At 38.0% G+C, this 22,608-nt stretch overlaps 1 protein-coding gene across 3 annotated transcripts in view; it reads left to right on the forward strand.

Annotated features, from left to right (window-relative positions):
* SPHKAP (SPHK1 interactor, AKAP domain containing) overlaps window positions 1-22,608 on the forward strand; it is a 76,484-nt gene that overhangs the window by 18,013 nt on the left and 35,863 nt on the right. For 2 of the 3 annotated variants that reach the window (XM_014951793.1, XM_014951791.1), the window contains exons 2-3: window positions 2,011-2,113; window positions 8,167-8,277. In XM_014951793.1, coding sequence (XP_014807279.1) covers window positions 2,011-2,113; window positions 8,167-8,277 — 214 coding nt within the window. Of the gene's footprint in view, window positions 1-549; window positions 670-2,010; window positions 2,114-8,166; window positions 8,278-22,608 lie in introns of those variants that run through there. The other variant, XM_014951792.1, reaches the window with a different exon arrangement.

The following is a 22,608-nucleotide window of genomic DNA, read 5'->3' on the forward strand; positions in this document are numbered from 1 at the left end:
CTAGAAGTTCAGTTCCCTGCACGTGGTGTAACTGAAAGCAAATAGTCATCAGCATATCAACTCCCTGTAGGGCAAAGCAGTGGCAAAGCCACTCAGTCTTCCTCTCAGTGAAGAGCAGGAGAAAACAATGGGCCTTGTACTTCAACCTGCAGGTCAGGCGTAATTTGTAATTTACCATTAGATTGCAGAACTGATGCATCTTATAAAAAGAGGCAGTGCACAGCTTCTGCTGGAAGTACTGGCTTGTACCTAGTACAGAGGCAACATCTAAATGCGGACTTACCAAGGAGGGTACTTGTACAATATTTGATCCTCTGAATATGAGGCTCTTATTTTTGATGAAGATATAAAACCAGAATGACTTCATACATTTAATGTCCCTCATTCCATTAAAGAACTCGGAAAGGCCTATAAAATGCTATTTTGCTTTTTGAGATACCAGAGAAATCACTGCCCTGAAATGTTAACTGTTTATCTATATAATCTGAGCAATTTTGTAAACAGACAAATGCTTCCCTTCTAGGTACAAATGATGCTGGTATCTTAGAAGGTATTCAGTGGTATCACACTTTGGAAGTTAATGAAGTCAGTTAACCTACCATTCTCACTTGTGCATCTGTATTCAATCTTCCCATGCAATTAACGAAGCTTCCCCCCAGTTAGCAATTAGTAAGTGCTAAGTTAGTTTTATATTTTTCATTTTCATTCATTCTTCTAACTCTTGCACATATGGATACTTTTTAAAAAATAATTATAGAATAGGACCACACACATTAGCAAAATCCTTTTGACAAAGTTGTTGATTGATGGGAGGGGATATATTCATAGCTGGTCCTTAGCAGTATCAAGTGAAATATACATACATGAATCTTTGAGAAAAAAGTAGCCTTATTGATGTTTGACTGTGGATTTGGGCAAAAAGTAAAAATAGCCTCCTCTTAACTTATTGGCTTAAGCTCCAGTGAAGGTGACTTTATGAAAATGCATTCTAGTTTTCAGTTGAGCATACTGGGAAATTGCGCATGGCCTGTTATCCTGTTGGATCTGATGAAAGATTGTTGCTTGTTATGGTCTATCACAATGTGTTTCACATCTTCTCATAGATGGCTTGCAAGACATTAAAAGCACTCTAGAGACCCAATTTGGGAAAGAGAACTTGATTGTGTAGGAAACTCTTTCCCTAATACATTTCTGGAGAAAAAGCCCTTTAGCACTGCATGGTCTTTAATAGCAATCACATCATGTCCAAAGAAAGAAGCTTCACTAAGCTTGTGACAATTTGATTATTATACAGAGGGAGATCTTACAAGACTGGCCTGAACTATTCCAAAAGAAAAGTGTGAGGGGGTGTGTGTGTACCAGCTGTGCATGCAAATAACTTGGCAGGGGGAGCTTGCTTTTACGGCTTTATATTTCATATCTGCACAGTTACAAAGTAAATGTAGTTCTGTTGTGTACAACTGACTCACAAAATATAGCATGTGTATGACTTACCTTTAGTCTAAACCTACAATGTATCGAGCTATTACATCTAGATTTTGGAATTCAACCACTCCTGTTGTGTTTCTTGCGTTTTAATCACTGCCTCTTTTATCCAGGCAGGTAAAAAATGCAGCAAATGTTTCTTTTGTCTACCAAGCAGAATTCATGCAGCAAGTATTTCATTTGCTGCTCCAAGCTACCTGTTTATGAAAACAAACTAGTGCCACTTTTTATGGTGCATTCAAGACAGAGGGATATGTTTATAGGCAGCTATATGCTATCCTCTAGTCTTCAGAACACATCGGTCTGCTCTTTTATATCCAAAGTATGTAGCTCAGGAGGGTCTTCCAAAAAGGGAAAATTCAGATAATAAATTGACTTGTAACATCAGCAAGGAGAGTATAGATAGCTTCTTGCGATCTAAGTCACATTACTCTACCGAAATGTATTTTGGTATTATTTGAGTTATCTATGTAGCTGAGTCACTGGAAAGGTTTTTCTGGGGTTTGTTTCTTTTTTGTTCTTCAGCAACTTTGAATCTCCACTGATGCATGAAGTCCCAGAACACCAAGGCAGCAGCACAGACAGTTCGGCAAGCAGTTTGGGAAGCTCTGTCACAGCATGTAAGAAGGTAAATTCCAAGTTTATGTTATATTTAAAGGCAGATATACCCCAGGTTATAACTTTGCTTTTCAGTTTTTGTCCTTATCGGGGAATATAACATTTGACTGACATCTGAAAAAGAAAAGGACTGATACAGAAAAATAAATTCTGGGTGCTGTTACAGTATCTTGCAATTTTGTCTGCCTGGTGTATACTTGTCTGGTTTCAAAATATGTTATGCATATATGGAAGATAAACTCCCCCTGAGCATTTCTATTTTTACCTTGTTATCTGACAATATGAAATTAAAAGAGTGCATAGCATTAATACCTTCAGGACTACTCTCCAATAGGTGGCAAGTTTCTGGGACCCAGCCTAAAGGTCTGGAGCTTTGCTTCTCTCAGGTCAGTATAATGGAGGATCCTTTATGAAACAGCTTTTCTGCCTGCCTTTTGTAGTATTTGACTGGGAGAGTTTCAGCAATCCAGGAGGTAGTATAGATTTGACTGTTGCTGGTTTTGTTGCCTCAAAATGGTGTTATATGTAGTCATTTATTTTAGAGGATGGGGGTGTGTGTGCGCCTATGTGTGTATGTGCGTCATTAGGAGTCAGATATGACTGACATTATTTTATGCATATACACAATTTCAGTGCAACTGAGAATACACAAGTGAAGACCATAGATGTTTCCTTTTATTTCTACTCCCCAGGGCCAGATTATGGCAGTACAGTCCAGGGAAAGGGGGCACTACCAAAGACCTATTTAGGAGGGCAGACCATCTTTCATCTCTCACTTTGCAATAACCCTCAGAACTCTGCTGTCTCCCACAGGCATAATTCTAGAGCCGATAAGAACACATTTGTTCTAACAGAGAAATCTTATAAAACTTCACAGTTCATTCCGTTTTCCCATAATTCTTAGGGGGTTTTTTCTTTCTTTTCCTTCCACTAATAATAATAATACTTTCCTTTGGGGGTTTTCTTTTTAAAATAACAACAATATATATTTATATATGTAAGCATAGAGATAGAGACAGAATGATAAAAAATGTGGAAGATAAAGATTTCTTTTCTGCATCCTGAAAATCACACTGGGTACGGGCGGTTGAGTATTATCTGTCTACAAAAATTTTGTTAAATATAAAATCATTGATAAAAAAAAAAAATAATTAAATAGTCTGATGTATAAGCTGGGACTGGGCTTCTCCAGCTCATCCCAAATGGCTAAAAGACAAAGTATTAATATTTCATTTGATCAAATGGTTTGTTTATTTGCAAAAGAATATCTGATTTTTAAAAAAATGATGGGATCTTCATATAGACAGAAAATCAATTTTGTGAGAGAACATCTTAAATTTTCATTTAATCTCAGAGTTGTCTATTTTATGCAAGACTGAAGGACAATGGCACAGCACTGAGAAGTTCCACCACTGTGTTTACAAACGCTCCCAGTTTGGTCACATTCAGAAGCACCTCTCTCTTTTAAAGGCTAGCCTTTATCACATGATTTAGAGCTGCTTCACCGGTCTGATCCCTTACATTTGAACTTTTCATCGTAACACAAGTTGATTTTGTGACTGTCAGCAGACTAGAAGAAGTGATTCACTTCTGCCAACACTTCTGACAAACAGCAGGATATTTTGGGTTTCTTTACAGCATTGTCACAAAATGTGTTACCATTATTATTATTTTTTTGTGTGGAAAAGGATAAAGAATCACCAAAAATAGGCCATCGCCTTCTCTTTTAGCCTTTTTAGTTAGAGAAATTTTTAAGTTAGATGTGTAATTAGTGGTGGAATTAAATACTATGGGTTCCTGCTGTAAGGGGATGGTTTAAACAGTGGACTCTCAGGTAAGAGTAATTATATTTGGCATGAATGGCTCCTGTCAGGAACCATATGAGATGTAGCCTGTTACTACACAGAAAAATCTGAACAAGTGCAGAAGATGTGCCCTTTGATATCTCATTTTATTCTGTATGTCCCACTTTCATATCTTTTTCGATGAGTAGTAATTAAGCAAAGCAATTAAGATGATCAGCCACGAAGACGCAGATGTTTCATTTGTGGAGCAGAGCCTTTTTAATGTCTCAGATATAGATATTTACTGTATTTAAATGTCTTATGATCTAAATCAAGGAGCAGGAAGCCGTTACACTAAACTTCTATGCAATGTTTTCCTCTGGGAAAGAGTGACTTTTCTAATCCACTCTCTGCTAGAGGCTGATTTAGTTCATTGATTCACAACACACTGAGTAATGCTGACGGCTGAGTCTCTAGATGAGAGTGGAAAACTTTTTTTTTAGAACCATGAATTACTGCTGATTTCACATTTAGTGCATGATGCAAATTCATCCTGAATTATTTTCTGAGTGTGATGATCCTGCTCTGAACCAGATATACAGCAATACAGTGTGTGCAGCTGTTACACATAAGTATGGTCAATGAATCGAGTTCTGCTCTCAATTGTACCATAGCAAATCGTAAGCAACGTCAGTGAATTCAGCAAAATTGCTAACAATGCATGTCAGTGGGTTTGGCCCTGAACTTGTCTCAATTAGATAAGAATGAAGAGAATGTTTAAGTTTCTTTTCCTTTGGTACAGACCAGCTCAGTATATTTTGAAAATACGCTTAACTGCAAAAATGTCAATCAGAATGTACTGGTAGAGTTACATCTCTGAGGAATACCAGTTTTCACAATGCATTTGATTAATCAATCAGCCCTGTTAATTTAGGCCAGCTCCTTCAAGCTTATACACTTTTTATTGTCACAGCCATACATTACTATACTATAAGGACTTCAATATATTTCTTTAAAAGCATAAATATCCCAGCAAGTTTTAATACATATGCAAACTCCCATTTTATGTGAACACGTGCACCCAGTTAACAGGAAAAATTGTCTTGCAACTCTGAGATGCTGTAAGAAGTACTACATTAGCTCTTACTGTACTTTATGCCTTTGACCATGATAATATTGCTGTCAGTTACTAAAGAAATAGGCCCAAAAGTTCACATGGCTTCTATATATGCATTTTGGCATAGCAGGCATGTGTAACACTGCTATGATCAGCATTGTGAGGTGGCCCAAGTTATCCTTCCTCCAAAGAAGTACTAATCAGAAGGTTCTGAGCAATGACACATCTTTAAAGTTTCTAATGCAGAAACTTGTATTTCATAAAGGCAGTGTTTAAACTCATCCAAAGTTTAGCCCTCATTCCTGCCACCGCTTACTCAAATGTCACCTTCTGTCTCCTGAACACCATTAAGATATGTGTAAAACCAGGCTATATGCAAGGAGGCTTCTCCTGCATGTTCCTGCATGCCTTCCTATCTGACAGCACTGTCTTTTCAGAGTAATTACCAGAGGCTTTCCAGATGACTTTGTCATGACCAAAAAATCACATGCTGTCCAAAACTTCCATATAATTTCTACCCTTGACTCCAAAGTCTATTATGAGAAGCTGCATACAAAAATTAAATGTACTATAAAGCCTTGCAACTTATAAACCATCCTGGAGACACCCAAGCTTGCCAACTATGACCTGAAACATTTGTTTAGAAGAGTTATTTCTTCTATGGGTGCTTTACCAGTATTTGCTTCCAGATAAAAACATCCTCATCCTTTGGAAGAAAGAAAGAGATATCAAGGGTCCCACAGGAGGAAAATTAGGTGAAGTTTAGACTGCTCAGCTCATTTCATGGGTTTATCATCTATAATATACCTCCGCTATGATTTAGCTCATCTGAAATGTTGAGCATGCACACCAAGTCCTTATAAGACAAAGAAGAGTAGTACCAAGGATTTCTGAAGCTTGTTTCTACATGATAATTTTCTGCCTATTCCAGTTTCTCAGAAACTGTCTGAGATTTGGGAAAGAAAGATCTAAAGTGATTAAGGCTGAAGACAAATTCACTGTGATTTTTAAGGAAATTAAACAAGACTGCTTGTTACAGTAAAAGCTGTTTGAGCTAAAGAGAACTGTTTCCTATGTATGCAAAATTATGTCTTAACAAGTAATTAGAACTGCAATCCTTGAGGATGAGAAGATCTAGAATCAGATGAAATATGAAATCACACATAAATATGTAGATATCTATGTGTGTGCATAAAAGTGTATGTTCAATTCTTTATGTCTTCATAAAAGCCTCAGAGGATGGTAACTTTTGAAAAAGAGGAAAAGAATGCTTGATTCTAGATTTTATCAACCAGTTTACAGTGGTTCGGTATTTTCACATTTGAAAATATTTCTTAAAAAAAAAAAAGAAAAAGAACAGAACAGTTTCTTAGACTAACAGGAAATTGTTTCCTTGCGGTATTAAATATATTATTTTCCCCATCTAGTCTCAGAGTTAGTTATGGTGGCAGAAATCTTTTTGCACTGAGGCAGGAGGTTATAAAAATTATTAAGTGCAGAGTCATTCAACTGGTAAACAAATTAACTAGCAGACCCCAAGAAGAGACTGGTGTCGATGTGAAGCAGTCATAAGCCTTTGTCATTCTCAGAACAAAGTATTTGGGTATAGTGCTTTTTCTGAGCATTTTGTGAACCCTAAATTTATATTTGGAAGTTTTTTTGGAAGAAATCCCATAGAAAGGCTGGAATACTGAGAAACAACCACTACAAAGGTGCAAAGCCTTTGTGGAGGGCACAAAAGAAGGGCACTGAAACAGGCCAAATTTGTGGACTGTGGTGTTCCCTATTACCTCCTCATCCATCTTCTGCTGACTTTTATTCAGAAATCAATATAGAATAATCCAGCGAGTGCAGTATTAGCTCTCTAACTGGCTTTCTGCCAGAAGGATAAAAAATTAGAGTGGGTGGTAGTCTGTGGGTGGTAATAAGCTTACTTCTGGATTGCTCCTGAGTATTAGAAAATTGTGTCAACTGTCCAGATCAGCTTTCCACTGTCCACATCTTCCCTGAGAAATGAAGAGGCCTCAAGTTCTTCACACTTCTCTTTCTAAAGAAGGGATCTAGGCTTATGGACCAAGTGTTCCTGAAGTAGGACGAAGATATGTCAATGAAAAACATGCAGTAAGATAAAGGAAAGTACCATGGATAGGTTTTTTTTCCAGATAGGGCAACAAATTTATGTTTTAAAATATCATTATTAAAATAAAAGGCTAAAGAGCTAAAGTACAGCTTATTTCCATGTAATGGCAGAATTGCTAGAAGTACAAAGAAAATGTACATCCATTTCACAAATATGTTTCTTGACATTGTTGTTGGGGAAGACAATAAACCATATAAAATGCTAATAAGTATTATCATTGTTGCAGCTATTCTTTTTCTGCTGTTACCTAGTTGTTTTAAAAATACTAAGGGTCCTTCTTTTTCATGGAAGACTATTAGCACAGAGGCAGCAAGTACGGAATTCAGTTCAATCTAAGCATCAGACTTGCAAAACTGGCTTCACGTCTTTATAGTCTACAGATAGCTGGAACCTCATTTTGGTTTTGTTTGAGCAAAGCTGGTGGCACAAGCTGTAGGACTGAGTCAACACAGAGAGATTAGACACAAAGTTTTGGTCTCAGGGTACTGACTGAGCTCAGTAGTCATTACAGCAGGTCTTAAGTACTTCAGTTTCTCAGCAAGCAGAAAAAAATGTTTAAGAAGCAAGAGCTTGTAGCCTGGGCAGTCCTGGGAATGAGCCTGCTGGCAGAATGAATAGTACTGATTTATCATGGAGAGAGATACAGTAAATCATAAAGGCTGCAAGTTTGTCCACTCTGGAATAATTAATTAATTATTTTCCCCATCAATGTTTATCACTTTAACACAGAACAAAACTCCTAGCAAAATTTTCCAATACAAATGTTGGGTTTAGGCCTCTCCTTCAAGTATCTCAAAGGACTTTCAGATCTGAAAGATAACAGGCTAATACTTTATAAATCATTTGATTTAAGGTGTCTTAACTGGACAGGTCCAAAAGGAACAGGGGTCCTAGTCTTGTCCCCCAAAAATTTTGTAGGCAAGATTTCATTTGAATTACAACAATAGAGTTCAGGCTCCCAAAACACAGTAGGAATGAGTAAATTTTTAAATTATTTTAACTATTTTCAACTATTTTAACAGATTCTCTGCAGTAACAGCCTGCTAGAATCAACAGACTACTGGCTGCAGAATCAGAGGACACCATGCCAAATTGGCTTTCTGGAAGACAAGTCAGAAAGCAACTGTGCCTCAGTAAGTACTCACTGTAATCTCCTCTGGGGAAAAGTCCATTGAGAATTATCTGGGTAGAGTGTGGGGCTGACCATAGTACATGTTAAATTAAAAAAAGTCAATGACTAAATAACACTGAAATTATAGCAATCTGTCTATAGTTTGTATAATTTCCAGCTTTCTGTTAAAAGAAAACATACAAAGCAAAAATGCATACTGATTTCTATATAAAGCACATTACAAAAGATTACTGCAGAGGTTTCTCCACATTTGGACCTCAGACTTTGTGGCCTTACATATTTTTTTATGTTCATAGTCTGCAACTGACAAGAAAGAAAAATAAGCCAAAGAGAAAATTACTCCAAACCGTAACTTGTTAAGTGGCAGGTTGGAAAGAGCAGATGTTTAAAAGGCTGCTCAATGTTCTTGAGGGCATAGAGATACAATTAAAGACAAAACTCCATATTAGATGAAGCGAAAGAACTCAAACAGAATTAGTTTACATTTGAAATTAAATTGAAGTCTCACTATTGTGCATTATACTGCAATTAAGAACACCTTTTGGTTAAGAGTGTATATGAAGAAATAGGAGTTGTTATGTTGCTTTACATGCTATCTACATGAAACTGAATAGAAATACATTGCTGTAATAGTAATAGTTCTTTATTTGATGAAGGGCTCAGGAGAGCAGATCCTTACTCAGAATCCCATTTGATTGCTACTCCCTGGCCCCAGTGAGCTAACAAAAAAGAGCAGTTTTAGAAAAGAGCAGTTTTATCTCAGGAAAAAGGTTTCCAGCACTGCTTGTGCTGCACATAACCTAAAGACTAGCTGAGGGCTCTCATGGAGTCTGCCACTGTTCCCTCAAGGAGACAGACATTTCGGCTTTAGCTGATGAACCCTGACTCCTGCTGTCAAGAAACTGAATCTCCATCCCATGGTGACCATGACTGGAGGCTTTCTGTCTTGCCTGGGGTTGATGCAGCATGCTGAGAACAACAGGAGTGATACAACAGTATAATTGCAGCAGTTAAAAGTTAGGAACACGGTCAAAGATTATAGGGATCAATTCACTGTCATGCTGTCCACTGGACTATCAGTTTCCACAACACAGAGTAAGCAAAATACACGACCTAATCAGAGTGCACTAGGAAGCAACCATACAAGGTATAAGGTGGGAAAATAAACAAGCTCCTGTGTGTATTTTGGATGATGCTGGGTAAAACGAGGAAGGGGATATTAAGGAGTGATGTTTAGTTGTTTAGTGGTACTAACTTCATAGACTCCCAAAACTAGACAGACTGCAGTTTGCTGTTCTTTGAGCACTCTGCATGTATTCTCCCAAGCAAAAGGGGCATAATATTAGGAAATTAAAACATTGTTCAATTGCAGCTGAAATGCTGTCACCTTAACTGGATCCTGAATACATTCTTAACCAGGATGGGGTCATCAGGCAGGTGATCAAGGGTATCCTCGTTGTTTGATATGGGAAAGGGTTGTTTTTAATGCAAAAAACATTGACTGCAGTTGCTTAATTTTACTGTTTAGTAGTTCATATCCTAAAAAAAAGCTTATTTTCCCAGAGGAAATTTTACTCCAAATAATAATATTAAAATTAATTATGACTAGCTTTCTGATATGTTGAGCTCTGACTTTATTTTTCATGTTTCTTTGAACCTTACAAGAAATTATATCTATCTCTGATAGGATGGAACTACCAAGAAAAGATAGCTTGTTAAAGCAAACATTTTTAAAAAGTGTGCTTGATACACACTTTTCCTCTTGAAAGCACAGATCAGGTTTTATTTAGCCCTGGTCAGTCACCTTGTAGGGAAGATAAGCATTGCTCTTACCATTCTGTAGATATGAGAGAAGAGACAGAAGTACTGAAATAACTTTTCATTACAACCCCAAAAGGAGATTCTGAGATAAGGGGTTTGAGCAAGTCACAACTCAAATCTCACACGTGCTGAATACCCACAATTTTCCCTGGCAAAGTCATACAAGGTGGAAATTTTCTTTTAATCCCCTTTTTGTCAAAGAAAAGACAAACCAGACAGTTTCCTAAGAAAACAGCTTGCGATACTATAGTATGATCATGTAGTTGTTCTTGTAGGCAGGGGGTGGCCAAAGGTACTCCATGAGGCTACAAGGATACAGAAATGCCCCACAGTTCTAATGTCATCCTAAACTACAAGACCCTGACAGACCCCTTTCTTACATGGGAGGAATACTACGATATGCTTTGAAGCAAGGTCTGCCAAGTCATCTTCTCCCATTGCCTACTCCTTGCGTAGTGTGCATATAGGACAGTCAGCTTTCCCTGGATGGCTTTCTGAACACAGTGCCAACTCCGCAGACACAAAAAGTTTCTCAATTTTCAAAGCAAAATTTTAGTACATAGTTGATTCTGCAATTTACAGTTATTATTATAGAAGAAAAGAGATTATATTGAAAGAGTTTTGTATTGATGAGTTTGAAGTGGAATGTACAATAATATATTGAGTAAAATTAAAATATCATATACAGACAGCATTAATTTAGAAGCTAATAAGTTAAATGTTATTTTGGAACATTACTATTCACACAAAGAGAAAAGGTATTTGGTGGCCTGGAATTTTAGTTCTTGATCTGTCCCTGGAAGCTATGTTTTTGAGTTACTATTAAATAGTTACTTACTATTAAATACCACATAAACAGTTACTACACTGTTATGAGCAGAACTGAAGATTTGTTCATATTCCTAGTTAATTTATTCTGAGTGGTATTTTTTTTCAGACTTGCACTCCCCACCTTAGATACGTAAGTGGTACATTTGGCTGTGCACAGAACATGAGCAAACCAGGGAACAGTGAATACTCAGCCACTGTGCAAAGATTAAGCATCAGCTCAGTGTCGTACTCGGAACCTGCAAAGCATTTCATTCCGAGTCCTTTCCAATGACAGACACTAAACAAGCAAAACCTACAGGAATAAGGAAGGAAGAGGGATATGAACACGGAATAGTTTCCCCAGCTTCTCAATTAGCAAGGAAATCAGATTGCCCTTAGCAGAAAATATGTTCTTATCTTCTCTTTCATATGGAAGATTTTATAAATTGCTGTTGCCAATGGTGCCAGAGATGTGTTAATCAAACTGCCTTTGGAAGTTGTCATTAGATTTTCAGAAGGAAAAAAAGAAATATCAAATATACTATATAATTAATCGTTGCTTTTCCCAGAGATAGCTGGTAATACATTTAGCTATAGTGTTCAGTTTTCATTTCGAAGAGTCATGTTTAGTTATAAGGGGTCTAATCTTACTGTAACTATAAATGCAACAAGACCATATGAACACAGCTTTCATAAATGTTATATTCATTATGTCCCATTACAGATTAGCACAGTTAGTACAAGTAAAAATAGACTCATGGCTGTCCTACATACGCTCACCCAGTATACTAACATTGATTTATTAAAACACTAAACATTTTATTCAGTTATAGCAGACTACTTTTTCAAAGAGAGAATTATTTTTAAATGGAGCAGGCATTATGCTACATCTAATAGTCCATTCATTTCCATACTTGTTAATGAAAATATAGCCATTATGATATGAAGATAATAAGTTATATTAGAGGAACAGTATTTCATATTTGCTTAAGTTGGAAATCTTCTCCTGAGTTCTGAAAACTATTATTTCAAATTCTGGTACCCCACCATAATAGAAGAAATGCTAGTGTGTCCATATTTAATCCCACATTTCTGGGCATCTGCAAGGACAAACAATAGGAATCATAGGGAGAAATAATAGCAAGATGCCATGTCTGATCTTGATTTTTATGCTTAGTGGTATGTTGCCAAGCTGCCTATGAAAAGAAGTGTTATATGTGTAATGAGTTAATATGACGTGAAAAGTGCTTGAAAGATTGTCTTGTCTTAACTTTCCTTTTCTACTTTCTGTACATACTATTTTTGTCCAATTATCTGTGTTTACATTTAATCGGATTAGATACACTGGGATTGAGTTCAGGGGGACAGGACTAACTGCCTTAGGTTATTAGGGCTTTCTAGGGAGAATTCCCACAGAGGCTGCTCAGGAAGGGGCAGCTGAAAGAGATTTCTGTGTGCTTGAAGTGAAGGCCCAGTGGGAGAGTGTGAAGGTAAATCCTAGGTAGCAGCACTGTTTATTTTCAGTTTTGTATAGGAATAAAACATTCTACCACCTCTCTTTAAAACATCCCTGGGCTAAACTGTGCTACCCTCCTGATTTCAGATGACCTTATCTGATTTTTCCATGCTGTCTGCTTAAAAATGTTAAATATAATAACTTTGACACTGATGTTATGAGTGTTTTTTTCCTCCTCAGAGAATATTTAAGTATTTGCTAAACATGAAATTAAACCTAGTTCAATTAACAATGATATTGTTTAGCAGCAGTTTACTGCTGCAAATTAGAATACATAGTTTCATGCTAATATCATAATTAGATGGTATAAATTTTAAAGGTAGTTTAATTATGGAAGTCTTGTTTTGTTTGTTTCCACTGAATGGGAACTTAATCAAAACCCACCTAATAGATTTAAATATATGGATTCATGAGACATAATCATTCATAAACTGCACATAGTGACTTATAAACGTAATTAAAATATCCACAATGAGACATTCTAATTACCCCATAGAGAGACCTCATAAAATAAATATAGTTTCACACAAATATATGTACACCTTTGTCATATATATACGATTATTGCCAACTGTCTTTTTCTGGACCTACAACAAATGTTCTCTGCTTTGGATAAGGTTTTAAGCAAACCTTATTTAAAAACAAACAAACAAAAATTTATAGATTCTTTGTCCCTACTTTCCCTCCAAAGATCTAGATTATTTAATTACCAGCGCTGAGTATTTGTGGTTGGCTTATGTAAGTACAAGTTAAGAAATTTAACTTCTTCCTTAATTAGATGTCTTATAGTTTCTTCTGGCATTAGACTCTCCAAAAGTGCAAAGTCTTAATCTTGCACACAGAAAAGTCATTTATGATTCCTCTTAGCATTTCATAAGATTTGACATTTTTCTTTTCAATGTCTGTGCAGTAAGCACGAACATGATTAAGGTAGTATTGCCATACTGCAAAAGATGTATCTTAATTGTCTTTTAGGGAACTTTAATGAAAAGAGTTATTTAGGTAAAAGCAGGATACAGAACAAAACAAACAAACAACAAATAAGATGGTATCATAGTCCTACAAGACATTTCACATTCATTTACCTCAAGATGCACAAATCATAGCATTGAATTTTCCAGAAATTCTCTGGACTTTCACACTCTAGCCCAGCAGCAGATAGAAAAGGCATTAGAAGTGATATTTGCACTGAAAAAAGATTTTCTTTCAAAACGGACCCATACCCCATCATGCCCTCACCCTCTTCGCGTGACCATGTTGTCCCAAAACGGCGGCTGGGAAGCAGCCCTTCCCACTCCACAGCCTGACAAAGAATTGCATTTGAAAACCACTGGTCTAGGAAAATACATCCTTCCCTTCCCAAGCAGTGTGACTCTGTGTGAGGGGCAATGGGATTTCTAGGCTTTGGCAAGTATCCTGGAGAAGTAGAAACACAAACTTTACATTGTATGGCAGAGATACATATGGAAGGTAGAAAATCTCTGCTTTTTGATTAAAACAAAGCAATAAAAAACAGTGCTCATTTCTTACTTTAACATAGCAAGATACTACTTTTTAAAGAACTGAGTTGTGTCAAGGTCTCTAAAGCTCATTTAAAAATCATTTTATGTCTCCTTATAGCTGAAAAAAAACCTGGCTTTGCAGGCAGATGGGTGAGAACAGTTTCAATACAGGGTTTAAAGATTTGAAACATTCTTGGAATAGTCCAGCAACTTTTCTACTTGCAAGTACTCCCACTCTGTAACAACATAAATGCTCACACCGGAATACTCCATACAAGTGTGCATATAATGTAGGCTACTTGCATAGGCATACGCAGTTGTATATCAGTTAGATACAGCCCAAGGGAGCAGCAGGAACACACAGCCAGAGTAGAGGGAAAGGGGAAGGACAGCAGCCCAAATCTTGGTCACATCCAGTCTTGTTAAAGTATCCTCTCATTTAATTGTTGGCTGCTTTTGTCTGATGCCGTGCTACGTGCACTTTTTCTCCAAGTGGTCTGATGGGCACTGGTGGTCGTACAAAGGCGAGTGAAGGACACTGTGACTAGGAAAGTGGGGATGGTGGGGGATGCTAACCAGCAACTGTGTGGGTTTATGCCACATGGAAGAACCCTAATCCATCTGCAACAGAGGAGGAGGAAGAATTACAGCTTGGGGTTGTTAGCTAGTTAGTAGAGTACAGAACATACCTGTTCTAGTCTAAGAGACAGACATCAGCATCTCAAGGAAAGGAAGCAATACTTACGTTAGTGAAGGGTGGCAAGGCTGTTGCCTTGGTGAGAAGTAAAACAGATTGTTAAAATCCTGTTGTCTATGATCTCTCTGTTTACTGAGATAACGAAGAATGTCATTTTGCCATCGTAGCAGCTGGATTTTCAGAACTGGCAGCTTCCTTTGCTACTGCCTAGCTATGCTATCCTAAACACATACCTATGCGTTGGCAATTTCATTACAGTTTAGCCATCAAGCTTTTAAACTGATTCAGGAGGAGGTTAAGGGTGCCATTAGGCACTAATTTGAGGTGGTCAAATTAGGACTTCTGTGGTCTTACCTTCTCTCCAGCCCCCACTTCATCTTTTTTACTGCCCTGGAATTTGTACAAATGTGCAGTAAGGGGTTTCAGAGAGAAAAGTAATGATGAAATTAAGAAATTAATTTTTCTGGCCAATTCTTCCTTGAATCATCTCACCGTACTATTAGACAAGTGCCAGTGCTCACTCAAGTGATGGAACAAAAACATTCAGGAAACAGCTCCCACAAATTAATTCAAACTGAATGATAACATATGCAGAAAGGGAAAATCCTTGGCAAGGTGTATTTTGAGGAAAAAAAGAGAGCAGCTTTCAGTTGAATTAAAGTAGATTATGAGTGGTTTTCATTCATTTCTTCCCCCAAGTCTTTTTAAAGATTTGACACTACATATCTTTAGAAGTTTAGATACAACTATACAGATTTATATTTTACATCAGTCTTTGATAATAGAATTACTTCCAGGTAACTTGTTACCTATTGTGTGGACACTGGGTGAGGGTATTGAAATCTAAGCAGCGGGACATTTTGTTTCTCTTAATCAGGGCCCCGATCTCCTGTACTTTCCCCAGAGACTCCAAAGAATGAAAGGAGGCCCTTAACAAGGGTGGTGGTTGAGTCTTACAGAAGTTCAGAAAGGAGGATTATATTTCCAAGGATGGCAGTAGTCAACAGGATTTACATTTCCTAGTAAACGTCGCAAAGCCATATTTGCCTGCATAAAATAGACATACTAAGATGTTTGCTCTCCCTCATGAGAGTGCATACAAACCCTCCTCAGCAGTATGTCATGTAGACAGATTACAAGAGTGTTTATTTTACCTTTCACTCAGTAATTACTCAACCATCTTCTGGAACAGCATTGTCTATTTAAGAAATCAAAATCCATCCGTTGCTTTCCAGATCTAAGCCATAATTACTAGAGATATTTTTAGTTTTAAGTCCCATCTTCCTATTCAGCCTGACTATACCTTAATTATATCCTGACAAGGAGCAGGAATCAACAGCTGCAGGCTAAATTGTGGCATTGAGTCTTAGTCCTTTCTCAGGCATGTGTGGGTGTTCATGCTGCTGTGGTAGGGAATTGCACCTTCCCTCACTTGCACAGAGAACTAAGAAACCTTCCTCTTCACCAATTACTCTCTGCCTTATGGAGCCCAGTGCAGGCAGACTGAGTACTAGTTTAAAAGAACACTGAAAGGCTTACTTGTATAATCTGAAAAATATGTTTCTTTTTACTCTTGTACATACTTGGCCCTGAAAATATATCTTCACATATGAGCTAATGTTAAGGCAGAAACTAAATATGTCCTTAAAGGGCTGTATTTCCACATTTTCAGTACCACACATGTATTTTATACAACAACCAAAAGCTGCCTCATGAATTTCAGGGCGGGGAAGATTGACAATAGATTTTCTTCTCTTGCCTTGTAACTTCAGACTTGGACACTCTTTAGTCTTCTGTCTAGATCTACCATCTTATTTCCTGTCCCTCCGTGATACTCTCATACAGCGGTGTTTTTCTATCTGTATTTAAGAGAACCAGATGCTTAGACTTACTCTGACAAGGCTATAAATAAACACCCGGAGGACCAAGCACGGTATTGCAGCTGTATCCCTTTCAGCATTTCACACTCACATATTCTCAGTGTCTCCATGGTCTGATTTATCAAGAAATGGGATTCTTGTGCTACCTCCAGAGTGGACATTTGTAACTGCTTGCTGCTGTTATAACCAGAGGCTCTCTCTAACATGAATTGCAGTGTGAGGCTTATAGAAATTTGTTAAACATTAAGTATACAGGGCACTGGAGAAAGCAGATGGTGCATGTGGCATAAATATTTATTGGCATATTTTCTTTAAGTCATAAGTGACAATTAATTACACCAAACCCAAAGGAATAAGCCTTAATGGGAAGAAAATATTCATGGCTGGTTTTGAACCAATGGATTACGAAGAGATGACTCGGAATGATTCATTATCAGCCATTAAAACAGGGATAGTATCTAAAATATCAAGACCTATAAATCCACCAAGTCATTTGAGATATGCACCTCTGAAGAGTAATTGGGACTAAATTTCTGCTAAAATTACATTACTGCTAAAAATGCTGAAGGGAAAACAGTATAACACATCCTTCTGACAACATACAATGTGTACCTAAAAAAGAATCGTGGCCGGACTGGGGAGACAGAAAAGTCGCGTCTGAAACTTATTCAGGTGAACTTGAGAGACTCACAGAAGATAGTATATACTGGGATGTCTGCTTTTGGAAACGCTCCATTACGGCTTGCAGGGAGCACAGTTGGGAACCTCATCTGCATGTCAGACAGCAGTTGTACAGCTCATGGGAGAGAGTTTTACGTAGACTCTGAAAGGAGTAACGTGATTTTTGTGGCTGTCTAAATGAGAATACAGGGCAAGAAGAGGAAAAATACTTTCTCGACTCACAGCTAGAGACAGAAATTGTCACTCTCTAATCATGCAAAGGACTGCACAACAGAAGGAAGGCCCAGACTTCGCTTCAAGTTGATGTTTCCCCAACGTGTCCTGCATCCTGTTGCAGTTCTGGGTTAAGAAACTGGCAGGAGAGTGCCATGGTCCTACTTTGACAAGGATGGATTTTTTGGTGGTTCACAGTAGCCTGGTGAGGTGATGTAGGTACCATTGTATAGCTGAGAGATACCTGTCATGAGGCCTTTTGAGTTCTTTAGATTACAGTGCAGAAGGTATGCCTGAGCTTCTTCATACTCTGAGGTTACCACTTATAGATTCTCCCACTGGTGTAATACTGTTGCCTCATATTTCCATTTGTGCGCATCCTTTTGCAAGCAGCTACGTGGCATATATAATACTTCCAAACTAATGTTTTTATTTCTACATTTCACAGCTGGTCCCCTTGCCAGAATCATTTTGGCAAGCATGGAAATTAACGCGAGACAGGCATTGCATCCAAGTGTTAATGGATAATTAGCTCCATCTTCCAGAAGTTCTGAGTCACTATCAGGCTATTCCAAACACCTCATATAAGACATACTCCAGCTCAAGATCCTCTTTAGTAATTTAAATATAAAGGATCCAATTCTACCATGTGTGGAAGAGAGTGCTACGTCTCTTATACTGTTCCCAGTCTCCTATCTACCAAAAATTTGAGCTATGCATGTTAGTTATAATAGTTAATGACTCCAAAAAGAAGTAATGAGAGCCAATGGCAGTAAAAATAAGTCACCAAAATTTAGTCAGTGAGGGAAAGCAAATTGTAATCTAACAGCAAATAATAGCAACGTAAAAGCAGTAACTGTTAATTTTCAGTTTCCTTATTTCTTATGAAGTATCTCAGATCTCTACAAAAAAGGAGATGTCAATTCTTTTAACACATCTTCTGTAGGCATTTATCTCTATACTCAGGGAAGAGAAACACTTGGGAATTACCCGATTACATGCTTCAATTCCATGACAGCACACCAATTCAACAGCAAGGCCAGAAACATAATCCTGCCTGCTTCTCAAAGCTACTCAGAGGTGGAGCCATAGGAGAATAAATAATAGTAATGATGAAATAAAAATAAAAGAAAGGTGGGAGAACACTCAATAGAATATTACCTGAAACTCAACAAATTTTAACCTAGCAGTTTATGAACAATTGGGATTTCTCTTTGCCAGAAACCATAGGAAAGTGTCTTTTCATTTACATGCTTTATAATGCAGGTGTTGCAAGCCTCACTGCTCTGCGTGAAGGCATTTTAAAGAAGCACGGGATACAATCAGAAGAAAGATGAATGAAGATCACACGTTAGGCATTACGAATCTGTATGCACAAGAAAGCCACATGCGCACACTTCCACTTCAGATAATCCACATCTCCTCTTGATTAGGGTGTGTGTGACTACACAGTTTTATCTTTAAATAGCTGAGATTAAGTTTTTGAGAGCACATGAGTGATGCAAAGACCATCTGCCCCCAAGCAGCTTGTCTAATTGCCTCTGTTTTAGTTCAGTCTGCTGCTGCCTGCAGCAGTAGAGCTTCTATTACGTAAAATTAGCAGTTGTTTATTACACAGATAAACGCACATGCCCAATGACAGTGTGAGAACTTGAAGAATGTACTAGGGATGGAAGTTCTGTGTAGCTTTGTGCTCTTAGCATTCAGAGCATGAAATCTAACTTTCACTCTAAGTTACACCTAATTGCAGTCCAGCGTTTTGCCATAGGTGCTTTCTTCTCCAGAAGTCAGGACCTTGTTTAGACATAGTGTATGTTCACGTGCCCTTTGAACTGAAAGATCCACTACAGCTGTTTCCCGGTTAAAATAAGTTTATGTATTCTGAACAGTGTAAAGACTTTCCCAGCTTTATTCTTAAACAGTGTATTTGAATAAGATAAATCCTTCCAGGTGCACATGCCCCGCCCCCCCCTTTTTTTTTCTCCTGAAAGTTGCTCAAAGACCTCTGTGAGAAGATATTATTTATATTTACTATTTCATACTGGATTCTGGAAATCAATAGACCAGACTTCACCTGGAGCAAGACCTAAATCTGTCAAAAACTACATGTAATTAGGCAAAATGTTGTCCCAAAGCCACTGTGGATTTGTGTGCGTAAAAACAGTTTAACAAACTATTTGAATTAGATTTAAATTAGTTTGATTAAAGATTTTTTTAATAATCAAGAGAATACCTAGGATTACAGTCTCAGTAAAAAAACATAATTATGGTTTCTGTTTACCAACAGAAATAATTTCAGGCTCAACTGAGAGCAACGAAAGAGCAAATTCAAGTTGAGGGGAGAGAAAATAAAGGAGAAGTGAGGGAAAAAGGAAATTTCAAAGTTCAGTTAAGGCTTTCTTTCTAGTTATGCAGTGGCATTTAGGGTTTTGAGAGCATATATTTAAGATGTCAAATTAACTGACTTGAAGAATCTTTTTAATGTGACTGAACAACACATTCTGCAAGCATGGTAGGCATGGTGATTCATGATTTCATATTCAAAAAATTTGTGGGATCAGAGATGGTTGTATCGTAGAAGACACTTTTTTTTTTAATGGATTCTAACACAAAGCAGTTCTCTAAAAATAGGCAGAGAGAATGAGAGGGCAGCACCAAAGCAAACCCGTACTTATGCAAAAGCAGACGGACCTACAGGCCCACTCCTTTCAGGGACACATTTGGCAACAGAGCCTCCCCCAACGGCTCAGATAGACTTAAATAGAAAGACAGAGGAGTCCAGTGTCTTGATGGAGCCATGTCAAACAACCTCCCACAGCAACAGACTCCATCAGCAGAAGCTGAGTATTGGGCGTCAGCTTTTTTCAAGTCAAATTTTAAGTCCTGATGGTCTGTGAGAGGTAGGCGAGAAGAAAAAAGAAGGCTGGAGGGTGGGTAGCTTTGGTAAGGAGACAGACTGTCTTGCCACCAGTGCTGACAGCGGGAGGAGGAGGAACTGGTGCTTCTGCCCCAGCAGTGTTCTTCTTGTGACTTTGCAGACTGCAGGATCTGGTATCTGATATACTTGACATGCCACACAAAGCTACCATTCTGCATGTTAGAGATTAGATCTTCATTTCCAATCAAGATATAGCTTGTGAGCACACGTGGTGATGGTCTCCACGTGACAATCTGTAGTCACTTTCAAACTTGCTGGATGATACCTATCTAATTTGACAATAGGCCAGAGGTGCCAGAGGTCCCAGAGGTAAAAGTTTCTACAGGTTTCATGAACATAGAAACTAGAGATCGTAAGTGCACCAGCTGAGTGTGAACTCAATCCTTGCATATGCAACAGAGAAACAAGACAAAGCCACACCTTCGTAAACAATCTACTGAGGGGAAAGTGTCAGTCAGAGAGCACACCTTAAGATCCTGAAAAGTTAACCTGAAATGTTAATACAGAGGTAAGCGGGCTTTTCTCATCCCAGCACTCACATAGTGAATCAGAAAATCAGCTGTTTTCCTGACCACTTCACAAGAATGTGTAGCATTTCTTCTTTTGAAGTAATCTTGCTGCTTCAGAGTTCTACCTATTTATAACCTGTCTAACAGCTGGGACAGAGCTGCCCTGGGATTTGTGAAGCACGCATGAGGAGACAGATGCTATGGAAGTCTCCTTCAGTAGAAACAGAGGTCAGTCCCTAAATGTTTAGTGTAAAATGACAGAAGCCATTGGCAACCATGCTATCTTAATTATAGAACTTCAGTCAGAAACGATGAAAAGAGAGATTGGTGAGCCACAGCAGGAGCAAAGCCCAGAGTGAAAGACTAAGGTGATGAAGTTGGGCAATGAGCCTTTTGTTTGAAGCATACTGTTAAGAGGGGACACACAAAGCAGAAGGCATCACTGCTGTTCTGTTCTGCTCTAATCCTCCACACTGAGAAGCCTGGCCACTGACATTTCCATTTTTCTGTTTTCATGTTGCTGTTTTCCTAGAAGTTTGTGTCTTTTCTTCATTGGCCTTTGTGTAACTGAACTAATGTAGGTTAGTAGTTTTAAGGCTGTATTTAGAGACTACAAATTGCTGAATGTAGAGTCTGAGCCATGTGTTGTGAACTCGACGTTTAGAACAAGGTACTTTATCTGCCGAATTGCAGCGGAAACCACTAGCGAGTTGCTGAGTTTGTTTTATGTGGAAAAAGTCTCTAAAGAACAAAGTGGTTCAGTCACAGAATAAGTGGATTTTTTTATCTGTACTTTAACTTATTCTAGAGATTTCTACAGGGTGACTGTTAGACATTGACAATAAACTGTGCAGAACTAAGAACACACTCACAAAACAGTATCCATGACAAAGCTGTAATTTCTGTTGCTTGTAACATTGGTCAGCTGTAGCTGGATATTTTGTGTGCTGAATGCAAATACTGTTAAGGGAAGCATGAAGGATGCTTTTTCAGAGGGGAGAAAACATGATGATCTTGGTTTAAAAATTTAATCTTATGATGCAGAAAGCAAGATGAAGCACTGGGGCCAGGATGGGCTTGGTGGGGAGAAGGAAGAGGTTAGGGCATTGTCCCATCAGTTACATTTTACAAACCTGCTTTTTTATTCTTAATGTGTATATTGATGCGTATTTATCATGCAACTGAGCTCAGTCAAAACCCATCATCAGGCCTGCGTGTCTCCTTCCTTCGTTCCCACCTCATTTTCTCAAAAGCAGAGAGAATTTACAGTATGGTGTGCTGTTACCACAGAATGCTCCACTAGTTATTGAGATCCAAGGGGAGACAGTAAATCCTTTCCACAGAGGGCTTTGAGTAGAGATTTATCAGGAGACTTTTTTCAGGAAGTGTGACAGCCATGGAGCTGCTGATTTTGACTGTTGCCCTGCAAAGTACCACTTCCCCATTTCTTCTTCCCCTGCTGTAGTCCAGAAAGAAGGCATTTAAACCCAGGAGACTGCAATATATAGCAGACCTGTGCCACTGTGTGAAAGACAGCATGAAAATAAGAAATGTGGTCTAAACTATTATGCACACTATCATTATACCACAAAAGGGCAGTGGAGGGGAACACATCGGGTATAATAATGAAGTGAAAAGCATTACTGAGAAGTAGAGGCAAGTAAGACACCCAGTATAAAAAAAAAAAAAAACAAAAAACAAACAAAAAAAAAAAAAAAAAAAAAAAAAAAAACAAAAAACCAAAAAAAAACCCCCCCAATTTTTC

The sequence above is a fragment of the Calidris pugnax genome, unplaced genomic scaffold, assembly GCF_001431845.1.
Source record: "Calidris pugnax isolate Ruff unplaced genomic scaffold, ASM143184v1 scaffold197, whole genome shotgun sequence".
Taxonomy (NCBI): domain Eukaryota; kingdom Metazoa; phylum Chordata; class Aves; order Charadriiformes; family Scolopacidae; genus Calidris; species Calidris pugnax.